Here is a 17,172-nt window from a genome sequence, read left to right on the forward strand (position 1 = left end):
GCCCTTTGCGGAGCACTTTGTAGTTCCTATTTAGATTTTTTTTTAGGGTCAAAATGGTTGAAGGAAAAAACTGTTAGATGCTAGCTAGGAAGCTAGCTACATTTCTGAATTATTTTTGAAAAAATTTCTTAAACTTACTAGCAAGTTTTTAGGATTATTTCATTGAGAGTTGTCATAAATTGCCAAATATATAAAATTTTAATTTATTTTGCATTGTAAGTAAAATATTACGATGCACGATCCGATCATATGATCCAATCCTACAGACCCCCTTACAACGATCCTATATAGGACCCTGATTCTAACAACCTTGTGGTTGGTTTGAAAATTCACTTGTGAATGTTTTAGTTGGTCCAGAAGTTAACTTTTGGAATCCCAAGAGCATTTTGTTTGTTGTGTAAATCGGATTTGCTGCTGTGTCGAGGTTGTGTGTGTGTTGGGATGGCGTCCTCCATTCCCAAAAGTGTGTTTCCATCATCAGGCATTGTTTAGGTGAATAGTGTATCATAACTATCTCGGAGGAAGTGTATTCAAGGTTCCTACAATATCAAACATCCCAACAAGCTTCTTATCACATTGCATCTTTTGCTTAGAAGGGTAATCCTGTAGTTTGTATGCCATCTGGTATCTCTCCCACTGGTCCTTGGATTATCAACTCTGCTGCTACTGACCATGTGATAGGTGTAACTAACTTCTTTTCTGCTCTCCAATATTCTAAAAATCTACCTCAAGTTACCCTTGTGGATGGGTCCACAAGTACAGTTAAAGGGATAGGAACAATAAATCCTACTCCCTCCATCTCTCTTTCTTTTGTTTTATACATTCCTAAGTCCCCATTCAATCTTATGTTAGTAAGCTTACAAAGGCGCTAAATTGCTTTATAACTTTCTTTCCTAATTCTGTGATTATTTAGGATTTGAAGACGAGAATGACAATTGGTACAGGATGTGAAGTTGGTGGACTTTACTACTTTGAGTTGCTCTCTTCTCCCATTGCTTGCACAACCGCTGCTACATCGCTTCAAATCCATATTCGCCTTACCCATCCATCCTTGGACAAATTAAAATAGCTAGTTCCTACCTTGAGTTCTGACTCACTCGGAAAAATGAGCAGCTCGGAAGTTATCCCAAGTCTGAGTTCAGTCGTGTAATAATTAGCCCAAGGGCCAGATCGTCTCCTCAGAAAATGCATTTTCATTCGAAACTCGTGTAATTCTAAAAGAAATTAAGAAAAGAAAAATTTATTGAACATAGTTCAAATTCAGTTTCCTGAGATTTTTGAGATTTTGTAATGAAATTTAAATCCTAACTAAAAATTAAACACGCGCAAAATAACTATTTAAATACTAGATTTAAATACCAGAATAACGAAATAAGTAAACCCTGCAAGAATACACTCTAAATAAAAACACCAACTTTAATAATAAAAACACTGAAGAAAATAATTAAATCCCTATAAAAACTTTAAATAAGAAGACAATTTGAAATTAACAATAATAATGCTCAAACAAGAATTTAAATGCAAGAGAGAGAGAGAGAGATTTAAACAGAAATTTATCTAGTAAAAAGAAAGTTCTTAAATTAAACAAACAATTTTTAAACAAAAATTAATCCAAACTTTAAATAAATTAAAAACTTTACAATAAAATTAATTTTAACAAAATTGAGTTCAAAGAAAGAGAGAGATGAGAGAGTAAGGGAGAAGAGAGAGAAGAGAGAGAGAGAAAAAAAATTGGTTGGCCTTGAGTTGAGAGTGATGTTGTTGTGCAGGCCTCCTCCAGCCCCAGCTGCTGCTGCCTTCCAAAAATAACTAAAGAAAAACTAAAGAAAACCATACCTAAAACTCTCCCAAAAAAAAAACCTCCCAACCAATATAATAATATACCCTTTACATTAAATGACCAATTCCCATTCAAAATCCCCCAAATCGGCTCTTTGCAGCGCATGGAAGGGCTGCCTTACGTGGTCACATCACCATGGAGCCCAGCCCATTTGAGTCTCCTTTTTTTTTTTTTTTTTCTTTCTTTTCTTTTGTTAACACATGGTCGGTTCTGTACTTTCTAGCTCGATTTTGACCTAGTAAATGTCCGTATCTCTCAAAGCTCGAAACACAAGAGTTGTAGAGCTCTTTCTCAACTTTCCCTAGAATTTTGAATCGTCTCGATCGAAGCTCGGATGAGAAAGTTACGCCCAGATTACGAAGTAATGTTGAAATAGTCCATAAAACAGCATATGGTAACTTCACATCCGATTTCGACCTTGATGCAGTTAGTATTTCTCAAAACGCAAAACATGAAAATTGTAGAGCATTTTCTTATCTTTCTACAGCATCCTGAATCATTTGAATCGGAGGTCGGATGAGAGAGTTATGCACAGATTACGAAGTAACGTCAGTTTTTAGCTTCCAATAATCGCCTTGTAATAAAAAAATACCAAAAATTCATAAATTACTCAATAAAACCCAAATATTATAAATAGGACACAATGTTAAAATATTAAGAGTAATTAGACATTTAATTAAAAATATAATTCGTAATGCATGAATTAAAACACTTAATTACGCAATTTAAGCGCATAATCAAGTTCCGTGTCTAGTCTTGAGTACGAGTCTTGTTAGTTGGCAAAACATCATCGTGTTCCCTTTGCTTCTCAAGTCAACAAACGAGCTGATAGTTCATTCATGCTCGTCCATTCTGAAGTTTGGGGTTCTAGTCGTGTCATGTCAAAATTGGGGTTTCGGTACTTTGTTACATTTGTAGATGACTATTGCAGGATGACTTGGTTGTATTTAATGAAAGATTGTTCCGAGTTGTTTAATATCTTTTGTGCCTTCTATTCTTGAATAAAGACTTAGTTTGATATGTGACTCACTCGAAAAATGAGTAGCTCAGAAGCTATTCCAAGTATAGGAGTTCAGTCGTGTAATATTTAGCCCAAAGGCCAGATCGTCTCCTCAGGGAATGCAGTTTAATTCTAAATTTTACGTAATTCCAATTAGAAAATAATAAACAAAAGGTTTACTGAACACAATTCAGATTCGGGTTTTCTGGGATTGGTTGAGATTTTCTTTTTTTTACGAATTAAAAGAATGCGCAATATAAATTCTAAATCCTAACACGCACTAAATTAAATTACAACGAGAAACGACCCTATATTTAATTAACCAGGTAAGAATTAAATCCTATGTTGAACTTCGGACAAGGAAAACCTAAAGACGATAACTTTCCTACGTAGCTTAAGCGTGCAATTAAAAAAAACTCAATCAAACACAAACTCAAACAAAACCAAATTTGTAACACAATCAAGAATTTAAACCAAAATCAAAACTTTAACGCAAACAAGAACTTGAACCAAAATTAAAGCTTTAACAACTAAACAATAAACTAAATACGATAAAAATTCGGATTTTAATTAACTAAACTTAATCTAAAGAGAATCCAACACAATTTAAGTCTAAAACAAAAACGACAAATTTTATTCCTAAAAATATATTTTTTTCTTTTTGTATTTTATTCCTTTTTTTTCTTCTTTCAAGAAGCCAAACCGAACCTTAAATAAATAAAAATTAACTCAAGCAAAAATTAAATTGAATACTAATATCGATTAAGAGGGAAAGAAACTAAATAGCTTCAATAATAACACCCAAACAAACTTTAAAAATTAAAACTTAAAATAAAATTCTACCAAAGAAAAAAAAAAAAACAATTTTCAATTCTCTAAAAGTAATGGCAAAGAAAAGAACTAAAGCAACAAAGAGGAAAGGAAAAAGAGAAAGAAAGAGAAAGAGAGGGAGAAGGAAGAGGTGTGCTGGCCGTTTGTTGGAGCAGCTGCAGCTGGCTGTGAGCAGCCACACAGCAGCAAGGGAGAAGCCTTCGGGTCTCTCTTCAGCAGCAAGGGAACAGGGATCGGCAGCAGGGGAGCTTTGGGAGCAGCAGCAGGCCGTGGGAGTCTTCCTTCAGCACAGCAGCAGAGGGCAGGGGCTGGGCGCTCACGGGCAGCAACAGAGAAGGGAAGCAGCAGTGCAAGGCAGCAAAGGAAAGGGAGAGGAAGAGAAAAGTAGATCAAGAGTGAGAGAGAAGAGAGGAGAGTTCGGCAAGGGGAAGAGGAAAAACACAGCAGCAGTGGCCATAGGGGTCTCGGGTAGCAGCAGAACACGCAGAGGTAGAGAAGTAAGGGAGAGAGAGGAAGGAAAAAAAGGAGAGAAAAAGAGGGAGAGTGAAGAGAAGAGGGGTGTGGGTGCTGTGTGTATCCAAGAGAAGAAGAAAAAAAAGGATATAAAGGGAGCCCCCCAACCCTACACGCCCAGTGCCACAAGAAGGACCCGGCTGCATGACCGGGTCAAATCAAAATATTTTAATTTTTTTTCTTTTTGTTTCTTGTTTCTTCCATTTTAGTTTCTGTCTCCCAGAGAACAAGCCCGAGTTTGACCGTCCTAGAGCCCGTATCTTTCAAAGCTCGAAACATGAAAGTTGTAGATAATTTCCTCAGCTTTCCACAGCATTTTGAATTGTCTTGATCGGAGCTCAGACGAGAAAGTTACGCACATATTATGAAGTACCATCGGTTTTTAGCTTCCAATAGTTGCCCTGCGATAAAAAATACCAAAAATTCATAAATTACTCAATAAAACCCAAATATTATGAATGAAGCACAATGTTAAAATATTGAGCGTAATTAGGCATTTAATTAAAAATATAATTCATAATGCATGAATTAAGATACCTAATTACGCAATTTAAGGCGTAATCAATATGCAAGTCAAGATACTTCGTAGTGATAATGCTAAGGAGTACTTCAATATCCAATTTAGTACCTATATGACTAATTTTGGTATGATCCATCAGTCTTCTTGTGCCAACACTCCACAACAAAATAGAGTTGCAGAATGGAAAAATAGACATATTCTCGAAGTCACTTGTACCGTATTGTATCAAATGAATGTCCCCAAAATTTATGCTGTGCTCGCTGCTTGCGCTCTCATTAATAAAATGCCATCCTTTGTCCTTGGTGGTAAAATCTCATATTAAGTTACCTTCCCTAAGGCTCCTTTGTTCTCCCTTCCTCTTCATATATTTGGTTATGTGTCTTTTGTCCATCATTTAACTCCAAGAATGGATAAGTTGGATCCTTGCAATATCAAATGCATTCTTCTAGGGTATTCCTATACTCAAAATGGATATCAATGTTATAGCCCTACTTTACATCTATTCTTTGTCTTTGTTGATGTCACCTTCTTTGAGTCTACACCATACTACTTTTATTCCTTGAGTTCTGTTGACCTTAATGAGTCTCTTCCTCAGCCTGTCTTCTAGATCCTAACCTAATATCTATACCCAATCCTCCAACATCTTCATCCAGTTTGAGTCCTTCTCGTTGCTTGGATTATCTCAATTTGCAAGTATACAAACGAACACTCAAGGGAGGAGAGCCTTCTTTGGCTTCCACTTCTACGCCTTTGGTTCCCTTGTTAGATGATCTTATTTCCCAAGATGTTCATCCGCCCATTGTTGTTTGAAAAGGAAAACGTAGTTTTAGCCAACATCCAATCTCTAATTGTTTGTTATGATTTCTTGTCACCCTCATATTTTTGTTTTGTTTGTAATTTTTCTTTTACTGCTCTATCAAAATCCAATTTTGAAGCCTTGACCCATTTTGGGTGGAGGAATGCAATGCTAGAAGAGATGTGTGCTCTATAGGATAATGATACTTGGGACTTAGTACGTCTTTCTCTTGATAAGTCTGTGGTTGCTTGTCGTTGGGTGTACACTGTGAAGGTTGATCCAGATGGTTCCTTGGCTCGATTGAAGTCCTTCTTCATTGCCAAAGATATACTCTGGTGTATGACTTGGACTATTTAGACACGTTCTCTCCTATAGCCAAACTTGCCTTAGTACGTTTGTTCATCTCCTTAACCATGATGTATCATTGGCCTTTACACCTGTTAGACGTGAAGAATGCTTTCCTACATGGTGATCTTTACGAGGAGGTCTATATGGAGCAACCACTTGTGTTTGTTGCTTAGGGGAGCCAGGCCTAGTGTGTCGACTCAAGAAGTCATTATATGGTTTAAAACAGTCTCCAAGGGCATGGTTTGGTCGCTTCAGTATTGTAGTAGTTGAGTTTGGCCTTCAACGGTGTGTAGTCATTTTGTATTTTTTTGCCATACTATTCTGCTTATAGTTTATGCGGATGATATTGTGATTACTAGTGATGATGATCAAGGTATTCAAAGCCTAAAGCATTTCCTCTAGACTAAGTCTCATACAAAGGGTTTGGGACCATTGAAGTTTTTCTTTGGTATAAAAGTATCAAGATCTTGTGGAACAGTCTTGTCTCAGAGGAGTTATGTTCTTGATCTTTTAGATGAGATGGGGCTATTGTGATCCAAACTTGTTGATACACCTATGGATCCCAATAGTAACTTAGTAAGTTACTGCCGTTGATTTGTTGCCTAACCCAGGATAGTACTGAAGATTTGTTGGAAAGTTGAATTATCTTACAGTCACTTGACCATATATATCCTTCGCAACAAGTGTTGTGAGTCAGATTTCTTGATTACCTTAGAACAAGTCACTGGGATATAATAATTTGCATTTTGAGATATCTCAAAGATGAACCATTGAGAGGTCTCTTATATCAGGATCGGGGCCATACTCTTATTCAGGGATATACAAATGGAGATTGGGCCGGGTTGCCTTCCAACCAAAGATCTACAAGCGGCTACTATATATTTGTTGGTGGTAATCTGGTGTCTTGGAAAAAGAAAGAAACAAACTATGATGGCTAGGTCAAGTGCTGAGTTAGAGTATAGGGCTATGGTGCACACTATATGTGAACTTGTTTGGTTTAAGAACATGTTGAAAAAACTAGGTTTTCTATTCTCAACTTATGGAGTTAATGTGTGATAATCAAGGTTCTATTCATATTGCTCCCAACTTGGTCTTCCATGAGCGGACAAAGCGCATTGAAGTTGATTGCCACTTTATTCAGGAGAAACTTGTACAAAGAAGCTTATTACAACCACTTATGTGAAGTCTGAATTTTAGCTTGCTGATTTATTCACTAAAGCCTTGCGAGGTACTCGTGTGAAATTCATTTATAACAACCTAGGAGCATATGATATATATGCTCCAGCTTGAGGGGGAGTGTTAGTCTTAAATTTCAATTTTGACTCAAAATTCGAAGCCCTAAAAATACTGTAATTTCAATAGAAATTTCCGATTTGAAAAAATAACAGAAATTAGTAGTAAAACATGGAATTCTTTATGAAAACATAGAAATAGTTAACAGAAAAATTAATGTAAGTTTTAGGACAAATATATTACCAGTTAAATACGTCTATGTTGTGTATGAGGTGGAAAGGTTGTAATATAATATGTGTATCAAACATATTTTTAAGATAATGTGCATTAACATATTCAGCTAATACAAATGAAATTCATAAATCATTTAAATATTATTCATTATACAATAATGATAATTTAGACATGAATGGTTAAATAAAATGTTGTTGTAAGTTTATTTTTTTGTATAATTTCAAAAGTCCTGGTATAATATTTTGTTTTGATACAAAAAAATAAATTAAGAGAGAAGTTTCACTTCACTCCCAAATCTCTCATTCGAATTCTGAGGAAAATAAAATTTCGACATGTTTTGCTAAATTTTCTAGATTTTGCTGAATTTTGGATGATTTGTTAAGATTTTGATGAAAATCATGTAAATGGAAATCAACTACCATTTTGATTTTGAGGGTGACAAAAACCAGAAATTTCGACAATTTCGTGGAAATTTAAGACCATGGTGGTTATTTAGTTGTTTAGCATTGTTATTACTATGTTTTAGAGTTACATTAACAAGTGTGAGTTTGTAGTGGTATTATGGCCATTGGTATTGAACTTGACATATATTATAAATAGAGGGGGAGACCTATCATTGAGGTTAGATCTTCCATTTTACCCAATTATTCAACATAATAAAAGGTGTGTATTGGTCTCATTGGGTTCATGGCACAACATGCAAATATCTAGCTAAGTGCCTTATAGGGCCTCTTGACCTGTAACGAGTCATTTGTGTTAATCTCGTTAAGCAATAGAGTCCAAGTGAAAGTTTGAACCTTAAAAGGGACCTTAGCCTTCCAAATGACATGATACAATGGAAAAGGACAAGGGATTATAGGTCTTGAAAGATACAAAGATTTAGAAGATAAGGAACCCAAAGAATCCCCTAACTAGACCTGGGCATCTTCTCTATTTTGAGGAATGAAAGAATCCAACATGCTCAGCAAAGAAGTAAGCTCATCAATGTCTGTTTCATTGATCCTCCTAAAGAATTGGAAATCCCAAGTAAGAGACCCCCACACTGCATATGAGAAAGACACTGTTATTGATCCATTGTGATTAATAAATCATCTAAACAGGCGAGGCACCAATAGCTCCAATGAAGTCTTACCTAAACAACAACAACAACAACAAAACCAAGCCTTAGCCCCACTAAGTGGGGTTGGCTATATGGATCCTTTTCCGCCAATTTATGCAATCATGGACCATTTCTTTTGATAGATTCAAGGATATTAAATCCTTACTCACTATCTCCTCCCAAGTTATTTTAGGTCTACTCCTACCCTTCCTACTCTCCCTCGCAGTAACTAAGTCACTCTTCCTCATAGGTGCACTATGTGGCCTACGTTGCAAGTGTTCATACCATCTGAGTCGTCCCTCCCTTATCTTTTATAGGAGTTACACCTAACTTACCACAAATATGTTCATTCCTTAATTTATTTTTCAATGGTATACCACTCATTCATCTAAGCATTCTCATCTCGGCAACTTTTACTTTTTGGATATTATGTTTCTTCGTCGCCCAACATTCCCATCCATATAGCATAGCCGGTCTTATAGCTGTCCTATAAAACTTCCCTTTCAATTTTAAGGGTATTCTACGATCACAGAGCACACTTGAAGCACTTCTCCATTTTACCCAACTTGCTTTAATTCTATGCATTACATCATCTTCAATTTCTCCTTTAGCTTGCATGATAGATCCAAGGTATCGAAATCTACAAGTGCTATTTATTTCTTCATCATCAAGTTTAACTTTGTCTCAAATATTCCTTCTATCATTACTAAAATTACATTTCATATATTCTGTTTTATTTCTACTTATCCTAAAGCCTCTAGATTCCAAAGTTTCTCTCCATAATTCTACTTCAGCGTCTACTCCGTCCCTAGTTTCGTCAATTAATACAATATTATTTGCAAACAACATACACCATGGAACCTCCTTTGACTCTTAGTCAATTGGACCATCACTACAACAAAAAGATGAGGACTCAAAGCAGATCCTTGATGTACACCTATGGTAGTTGGAAATTCTCTATTTTCTCCATCTATAGTCCTTACGCTAGTCATTACTCCATTGTACATATCCTTAATGACATCGGTATACCTACAACATACACCATTTTTTTTCTAAAACCCACCATAGAACTTCCCTAGGTATTCTATTATATGCTTTCTCAAGGTCAATAAATATTATATGCAAGTCCCTCTTCTTTTTCCTAAACTTTTCTATTAATCTTCTTAAAAGATAAATAGCTTCTGTGGTAGATCTCCTAGGTATAAAACCAAATTGATTTTCTGAGATCTTCATTTCTAACCTTAATCTTTGTTCAACTACCCTTTCCCATAGTTTCATCGTATGACTCATAAGTTTAATTCCACGATAGTTATTACAATTTTGAATATCTCCTTTATTTTTGTATATGGGTATTAAAGTGCTTTTCTTCCATTCATCTGACATTTTCTTATTTTTTACAATTGTATTAAATAAATTAGCTAACCATATAATTCTGTTATCCCCCAAGCATTTCCAAACTTCATTTGGGATGTTATTTGGTGCCATGACTTTCCCATTTTTCATTTTTTTAGTGCAAACTTAACTTCGTTAACTCTAATTTTGTGAATAAGTCTTATATTTTTAGTCTTTTCCTCATTTGACAATTCTAAATTTAAGCCTTCTATTTGGTTTTCATTAAACAACTTACTAAAGTAACTTCGCCATCTTTCTTTAATATCTTCGTCCTTAACCAAGACAACATCATCCTCACTTTTTATACATTTTACATTTCCTAAGTCCTTGCTTTTCCTTTCTCTAGCTTTAGCAAGTTTAAATATATCTCTTTCCCCTTCTTTTGTACCTAATCTATCATACAAAGTATTAAATGATCTATATTTAGCTTCACTAACGACCCTTTTTGCATCTTTCTTGCCTCCTTAAATTTTTCAAAGTTATCTCTGTTTCTACATTTTTGCCACGTTTTATCCCAAATTCTTTTTGTCTTTATGATTTTTTGTACATCTTTATCCCACCACCAACTCTATTTGCTATTCGAGAATCTTCTCCTTGATTCACCTAAAATCTCTTTTGCTATATTTTTAATAGAGGTAGCTAATCTATTCCAAAGAGTATTTGTATCTATCCCATCCTCTATGGTCCAATCCCTATCTATGATCATTTTATCTTTAAATTTTGTTATATTTTCTCCTTTTAAGTTCCACCATCTAGTTCTCCTAAACGGGTTTATTTTTTCCTTTTCCTTCCATTTTTTAATACATACATCTAACACTAAGACTCTATGTTGTGTGGTTAGGCTTTCACTTGAAATAACTTTACAATTCTTGCATGATAAACGATCTACCCTTCTAGTTAAAAAAAATCTATTTGACTTCTATTTTGTCCACTTTTAAAAGTTATTAAGTGTTCTTCTCTCTTCTTAAAGAAAGTATTTATTATACTAAAATCATATGACATAGCAAAGTCTAAGATCTTCTCCCCAGACTCATTTTTGTCTCCATATCCATATCCTCTATGTATCCTCTCATAATTTTTATTATCTCTTTCAATGTATCTATTCAGATCTCCTCCTATAAATATTTTCTCAGTCCTTGGTATGCCTTGTATAATACTGTCCATATCTTCCCAAAATTGTCTCTTAAGATTTTCTGCTAAGCCAACTTGAGGAGCATAAGCACTAATGATATTTATTATCTCTTGTCCTAATACCATCTTGATTTTTATAATTCTGTCCCTTACTTTAGTTATATCCACAATGCTATCATTTAAGTTTTTGTCAATAATAATGTCTACTTCATTCTTATGTTTTTCTTTTCCCGTGTACCAAAGTTTGAATCCTAATTTATCGATTTCTCTAGCTTTCTCCCCCACCCACTTAGTTTCTTGAAGGCAAATTATATTAATTCTTCTTCTAATCATTGTATCCACAATTTCCATGCTTTTACTCGTAAGTGTCTCTATATTCCAAGTTGGTAATCTAATCCTAGTTTCCTGAACTAACGTCTTTACCTGCCCACGTTTAGAATGATGCAGGAACCCTCGTATATTTGATACCGTACCCGAGCGCCGACACTGCACGTTGCTTCAGGGTGACGACGTAGCCCCCCTTGCTAACATTTCGCTACACCCGGGTGGTTCAAGTGCAACGCATCGCTCGTAGGGGATGCCCTAGGAAATATTCGGTAAGGATTCATATCATAGTGATCTGACAAATTTTACACTAGCTGTTAGCTATCTAACACAACCCTCCTCCTTAACCCGGGCTTGGGACTGGCTGTGTGTGAAAAAATTAGGACATTAAGTGCATCACAGGCGGAGTTTCCAATGAAGTCTTACCTATGAGAGTATTATTCTTGACTAAGGGGAGGAGATCAAATTATGATGTAATTCTTCAAATCCTTAGGCATTTTTATGTGAAAATATTAGCTTTGTGTAATTATTTTAGTTTATATGTTTCAGTAATACATATTTCTGTGTAAGTAATATATGTTAGTTTTTATTTATAGTTTTGTGCATACTTTTACCTATGTATTATTTATATAGACATTTTCTTGACACTTCTAACCTCTATTGTTTTGTTGTCATCGTCAAGGTTTCATGTTCAAGTTGAGGGATCATAATTGTTGCAAATGATATTTAGGATTGAGAGGATCAGCGTGCTGGAAGCACAGGTTGAGGCAACAACCAATACTGTGGCCGTGGAGGTGACCCAGATAAGAGAACTTGTTGATGAAGTGATGAGATCACAAAAACATCAAGCAGGTTTGATAGGCGACATGTCAGAGGACATTTGCCACACAGTTGAAACTTTGTAGTCGTGGATGACTGATCTGGATGCAAAGGTGAATTTGATGGTTCTTGCTATGGGGAACTCCAACACTCTGAGAGTTAGCAAGACCAAGGTGCCAAAACCCTAGACGTATGGGGCTGCTTGGGATGCCAAGGAGTTAGAGAACTTCTTGTTTGATATGGAGCAGTACTTTCACGTTGTGAGGATAGCTTCAGAACAGGCAAAGGTGAATATTGCGACCATGTACTTGGTTGGTGATGCCAAACTATGGTGGCGTACCAAGTACAGAGAAATTGAAAATGGAAGCTGTGTAATCGATAATTGGGCAGACTTGAAGCGAGAGCTGAAGGCCCAATTCTTTCTTGAAAATGTTGAGTATAATGCAAGGATAAAACTGAGAGATCTCAAGCATACGGGGTTGATCAGGGAATATGTGAAACAATTTTCTGCTTTAATGTTGGATATTCGGGATATGTCGGAGAAGGACAAGTTGTTCTATTTTCTAGAGGGGATGAAACCTTGGGCAAGAACTGAATTTCATAGGCAAAGGGTTCAAGACTTGTCAACTACACAAGCTACTGCAGAATGTTTGACTGACTATGCTGGTGATGATACTGCTTCGTCCAAACGGTTTGGCGGCGAGGGAAACAGTGGAAACTCTTTCAAGAAAGGTAAACCCAATAGTGGGGGAGCCGACTCTAAATCATCAACCTCGAAGGAAGCTTCGTTGCCTCAAGGGTTCAACACACCCAATGGAAAGGGGAAGAGTAAAATTTCGTGTTACTTGTGTGGTAGATCTCACAGAGTGAGTGAGTGAGTGTTAACACAAGGGATTCCTCAATGCCTTACAAGCTTCCACTTCGGGAAAAGGGTTGGAAAGCGAGGAGGAAGAGGATCATGCCCCAAGGGTGGGTTCAGTGCGGCTAGTGAGCGCATTGGAAAAGCAGACAAAAGCACCAAAAGTTACATGAGCAAAAGGGTTAATGTTTGTGGACTTGAGGATCAATGGGAAGAGTACCCATGCTATGGTGGATACGGGGGCTACTCACAATTTTGTTTCACAATTGGAAGCATGGAGACTCAACTTATCCTTAGAGAAGGATACAGGACTCATGAAAACAGTTAACACTATAGCCCAGCCTACTCTGAGAGTAGCCAAGCAAGTGACTGTAAAACTTGGATAGTGGGAAGGTCATGCAAATTTCACAGCGGTGCCTTTGGATGACTTTCCAGTCATTCTATGAATGGAGTTCCTAAGGGGGACGAGGGCAGCGCTGATGCCTTCGGCTGGTTCCCTATGTTTGATAGGAGATCACTCATGCATGGTGCAAGTTGTTGCAACGAAAGGAGACAATGGGAAGTCCCTTTCAGCCATACAACTCAATGAGGGATTGAGTTAGGGTAAGCAGACACGTCTAGCCACGGTGGTGGTAGACAAAGAAGTAGGCCAAGAGCTGGAGCCTATGACCATCCAAGAGGTGTTGGATGAGTACAAGGAGGTGTTGCCGGATAAGCTGCCTCACAATTTGCCTTCACGACGGACTGTGGAGCATGAGATCGAGTTGTTAGTAGGAGTGAAACCACCTGCTGAAGGGCCATGTCGGATGGCGCCTCGAGAGATAGTAGAGTTGGGGAAATAGTTTGATGAATTGGAAGCGGGATGTGTTCGCCCTTCCAAAGCACCATTGGGAGCATTGGTGTTGTTTCAGAGGAAACATGAAGAGCATATACGGAAGGTGTTCGACAGGATGAGGGGAAACAGTCTGTATGTGAAGAAAAGGAAGTTCTCTTTCGCTCAGCGGAGCAACAAATTCCTTGGTCATGTGGTAAGGTCGTATCCGGAGGGGTATGGAGAAGGTAAGGATGATTCAAGAACGGAAGATCCCCACGGTAGTGAAGGAATTGCGTTCCTTTCTTGGCCTTACTGGATTTTACAGGAAGTTCGTTGAGGGGTATTCGTGGAGAACGACTCCAATGACAGAACTACTGGGGAGGTATTGTTGGCCGCACATGCGGGATGATGTGGTTGATTATACCAAAACTTGTCTCATTTTCCAACAAGACAAGGGGGAGTGGAAGAAGTATGGTACTTTCATGGCCGCATCGAAGTACTGTTTGGTTGAGGAGACGACACAATTGTTCCTTGCGACTGTTGTGAAACATTGGGGTGTTCCCCAAGTTATTATTTGTGACCAAGACTTAATGTTCACTGATAACTTCTTGACAGAATTTTTCAGGATATTCATGTCACATCTTGACATCTCTTTGAGTTATCACCGACAGACAGACGGATAGATGAAGTGATTCAGAGAGCTATTGAAAGAGTACTTGTGCCATTTTGTCAACGAAAACCAGAAGAATGGCGTGCAACTACTTGATGTGGCTCTGTTTTGTGGCAAAGCCCAAAGGAGCTCAACAACCAACAAGAGCACTTTTGAGCTTGTTACAGGCCAGTTTCCGCCTGTACCTTACACATTGGGCGAGCTATACAGATGAAAAAGTCCCAAGGCATACATCTTCACCAGAGAATGGAGACAGAATGCAGAGTTTGCTTAAGCCAATCTGGTGAAAGCTTCTAAGCAGATGAAGAAGTGGGCAGATCAGGGGAGAAGACCGCAGTTTCATGTCAGCTGCCTCAAGCCGTTCAATGCCAACACCTATGACCTGAGCAGAAGTCAGTCAAATAGAGTAGAGTTGAAGACAGTGCAACTTGACAAACGTGAAGTTGATGAGATTCTTGCGGACAGAAAGTTCATATCCTCAAGGAAGAAGCGGGAGAAGTTCCTAGTGAAGTGGAAATGGCTTGATGACAAAGAAATCAGCTGGATTTTCGCGGAAGATATGCAACCGTCCGTGGACAAAGTTCAAGTGTACCTACCGCCAAAGTCTACGAGGACGTCGACCGCATAAGTGGGGGAGAATGTCATGAGCTAAGCTTGTTCAGGGCATTATGCTTGCCTGTGACCGCTTATTTCGTGTGCTTGGGATGGGTTTCCATCATGTAAATACTAGTGTAGGGTTATTTTCTGCTAGTAGTGTCTTTGTATGCCAAATAAGGTAGTATGACTCCTCGGTCACTTTGATGTTTCCTAGTGTTGGAGTGGGGATGGCCTAGAAAGCTCTTTAGGGGAGGGTGAGTGTTCATCAGTCATTGTAAAACTCACTAGCTATTATCAACGTGTTTAGCTTACTTACCTCCCTCGCTAAACACTCGATGTCAATGGAGGTGTTGTTAATGAATTACGTTTGCTTCAATGTTTACTGCTTGCTTGCCACGACTCTCATGAATTGATTATTGTTTCTGCTGCTATTTGAATGAATGCTAATGAAAGTGTTTCATGGATGAATGTTGGTAAACGATAGGCTGGCTAGTTAAACAAGAGTGTTTTAGCTAGCGCCGCACGACCCTTCACAAGGGTGTGAAAATAGTCAGACCGTGACATTTTTTTTTTTTTTTAAATAAATAAATTTTAAGCTATTCTATCTTTGTTGATTTCTTCTCTGAGCAAAGAAGAGGGGTGCTTTTTAAGGAGGTTAAGGGGGGGGGGGGGTGTTCAGGTTTGTAAAATTGTTGCAAAATGAGATGTAGGATTGAGTTGAAGGACTACAGATGGCCAGCTGAATTAACTCTAATTGGAATAACATTGCCATCAAATGAGTCCTACAGCAACAAATAAAACAATATCCTAGCCTTAATACCCACAGTACCCACGAGCATCTTTATTTGGATTTCCATAACAAAGTAGTTCAAGACAAGAAAATTCGTATATAAAAGCCCCAAAGATCTAATAAATCTTGTACGCTACATATCATAACTTTTACACAAAATTCCATGATCATGTTATTAATTTTGAGAAAAAAAAAATGATGATCTTTATTCACCCTTGAGGTTAAGAAATTGGTATATTTTTGGATGGTCAATGAGGTGGTTAGGCTTGTTGAGCCTTCTTCCCCATTCCTGCTTCCTCCTTCCCTGCCCTTGACATCCACCCCTGTTAAAGTTATTTGAGATAAGAAGTCTGTCACTATCAATGCTACCTAGAGTGTGGAATGTTCCGGTTCATGCAACTGGAACGGGGTTGTGGTACAGTACATGCTCTAATATGTGGAACATCAGGAGTATACTTATGTAGATATATTGATGAAAAATATGCAATGGAACTTGTTTGTTTTGGGGAGGATGTTAGAGTGTTTCAAAATCTAGAAGGTATTTTCTTTTGTGAAATATATAAATAATGAGTTAGGATGGAATTCTAATGTGATCAGTGATAATTCTCCACTTTAAATAATAAAAAAATATGTTATGTGTAAAATATTGAGTTATATCTTAGGATTGTTAGATTTAGCATTCTGGAACGACCATATTTAGGAATGTTTGCATAATATGTGGTTCACTAGGGTGATAGTGTTTTCTGGTAACTGTGCTCACTATTAATTATGTTTATAATTTGTTTCTCGTGTTACTCTTGCTGAGTAGGATTCTTCTGTATATAAACCTTTCAGATATTATTACAACAAGAAAACTAGACAGTCAACTTGGGAGAAGCCTCTCGAATTGATGACACCAATTGAGGTCAGTTGTCTCCTACACAATATGTGTTCATCTCGGTGGTTCAATCTTATATGCCTTGCTACTTGCAGGTTTTATGTGTGTGAATAAAGTGTATTATGGTATGTTAATACCTCGATTACAAGGCTTTTGCGTTTTTCGAGTTAGGAGTAGTTTTTTTTTTTTTGTAATCTTTTTTTTTTTTTTTTTTCTGTGGGTTTTATTTTTTTATTTTTTATTTTATTTATTTTTAATTTTAGGAGACCTCTTATAGGGAGATGGAGGAGTTATCTTCTTTGTTATCTTTACTGAATGGAATTTATCTTTTGTCGGGGAAGCATGTTCGCTCGTGGTCCTTAGATCACTCAGTTGTGTATTCTTGCAGATCTTTTTTTTTTGAATTCTTGATCTGTTCTAGTTCTTCATATTTCTTCTCTTTCATATAACATGGAAGGCCAAGGCTCCCCCAAAAATTAAGGGTT

The 17,172-nt window shown here is 37.2% G+C and overlaps 1 protein-coding gene across 4 annotated transcripts in view; it reads left to right on the forward strand.

Moving 5' to 3' along the window:
• LOC131164586 (pre-mRNA-processing protein 40A-like) overlaps window positions 1-17,172 on the forward strand; it is a 145,233-nt gene that overhangs the window by 11,025 nt on the left and 117,036 nt on the right. For all 4 annotated transcript variants that reach the window (XR_009139286.1, XM_058121884.1, XM_058121882.1 and 1 more), the window contains one exon: window positions 16,645-16,714. Coding sequence is in view for 3 of the 4 variants with exons in the window: in XM_058121884.1 (XP_057977867.1) it covers window positions 16,645-16,714 (70 nt within the window). In the remaining variant the exon portion in view is untranslated. The remainder of the gene's footprint in view (window positions 1-16,644; window positions 16,715-17,172) is intronic.

This window comes from Malania oleifera, chromosome 9 (genome assembly GCF_029873635.1).
Source record: "Malania oleifera isolate guangnan ecotype guangnan chromosome 9, ASM2987363v1, whole genome shotgun sequence".
NCBI classification, from domain to species: Eukaryota; Viridiplantae; Streptophyta; class Magnoliopsida; order Santalales; family Ximeniaceae; genus Malania; species Malania oleifera.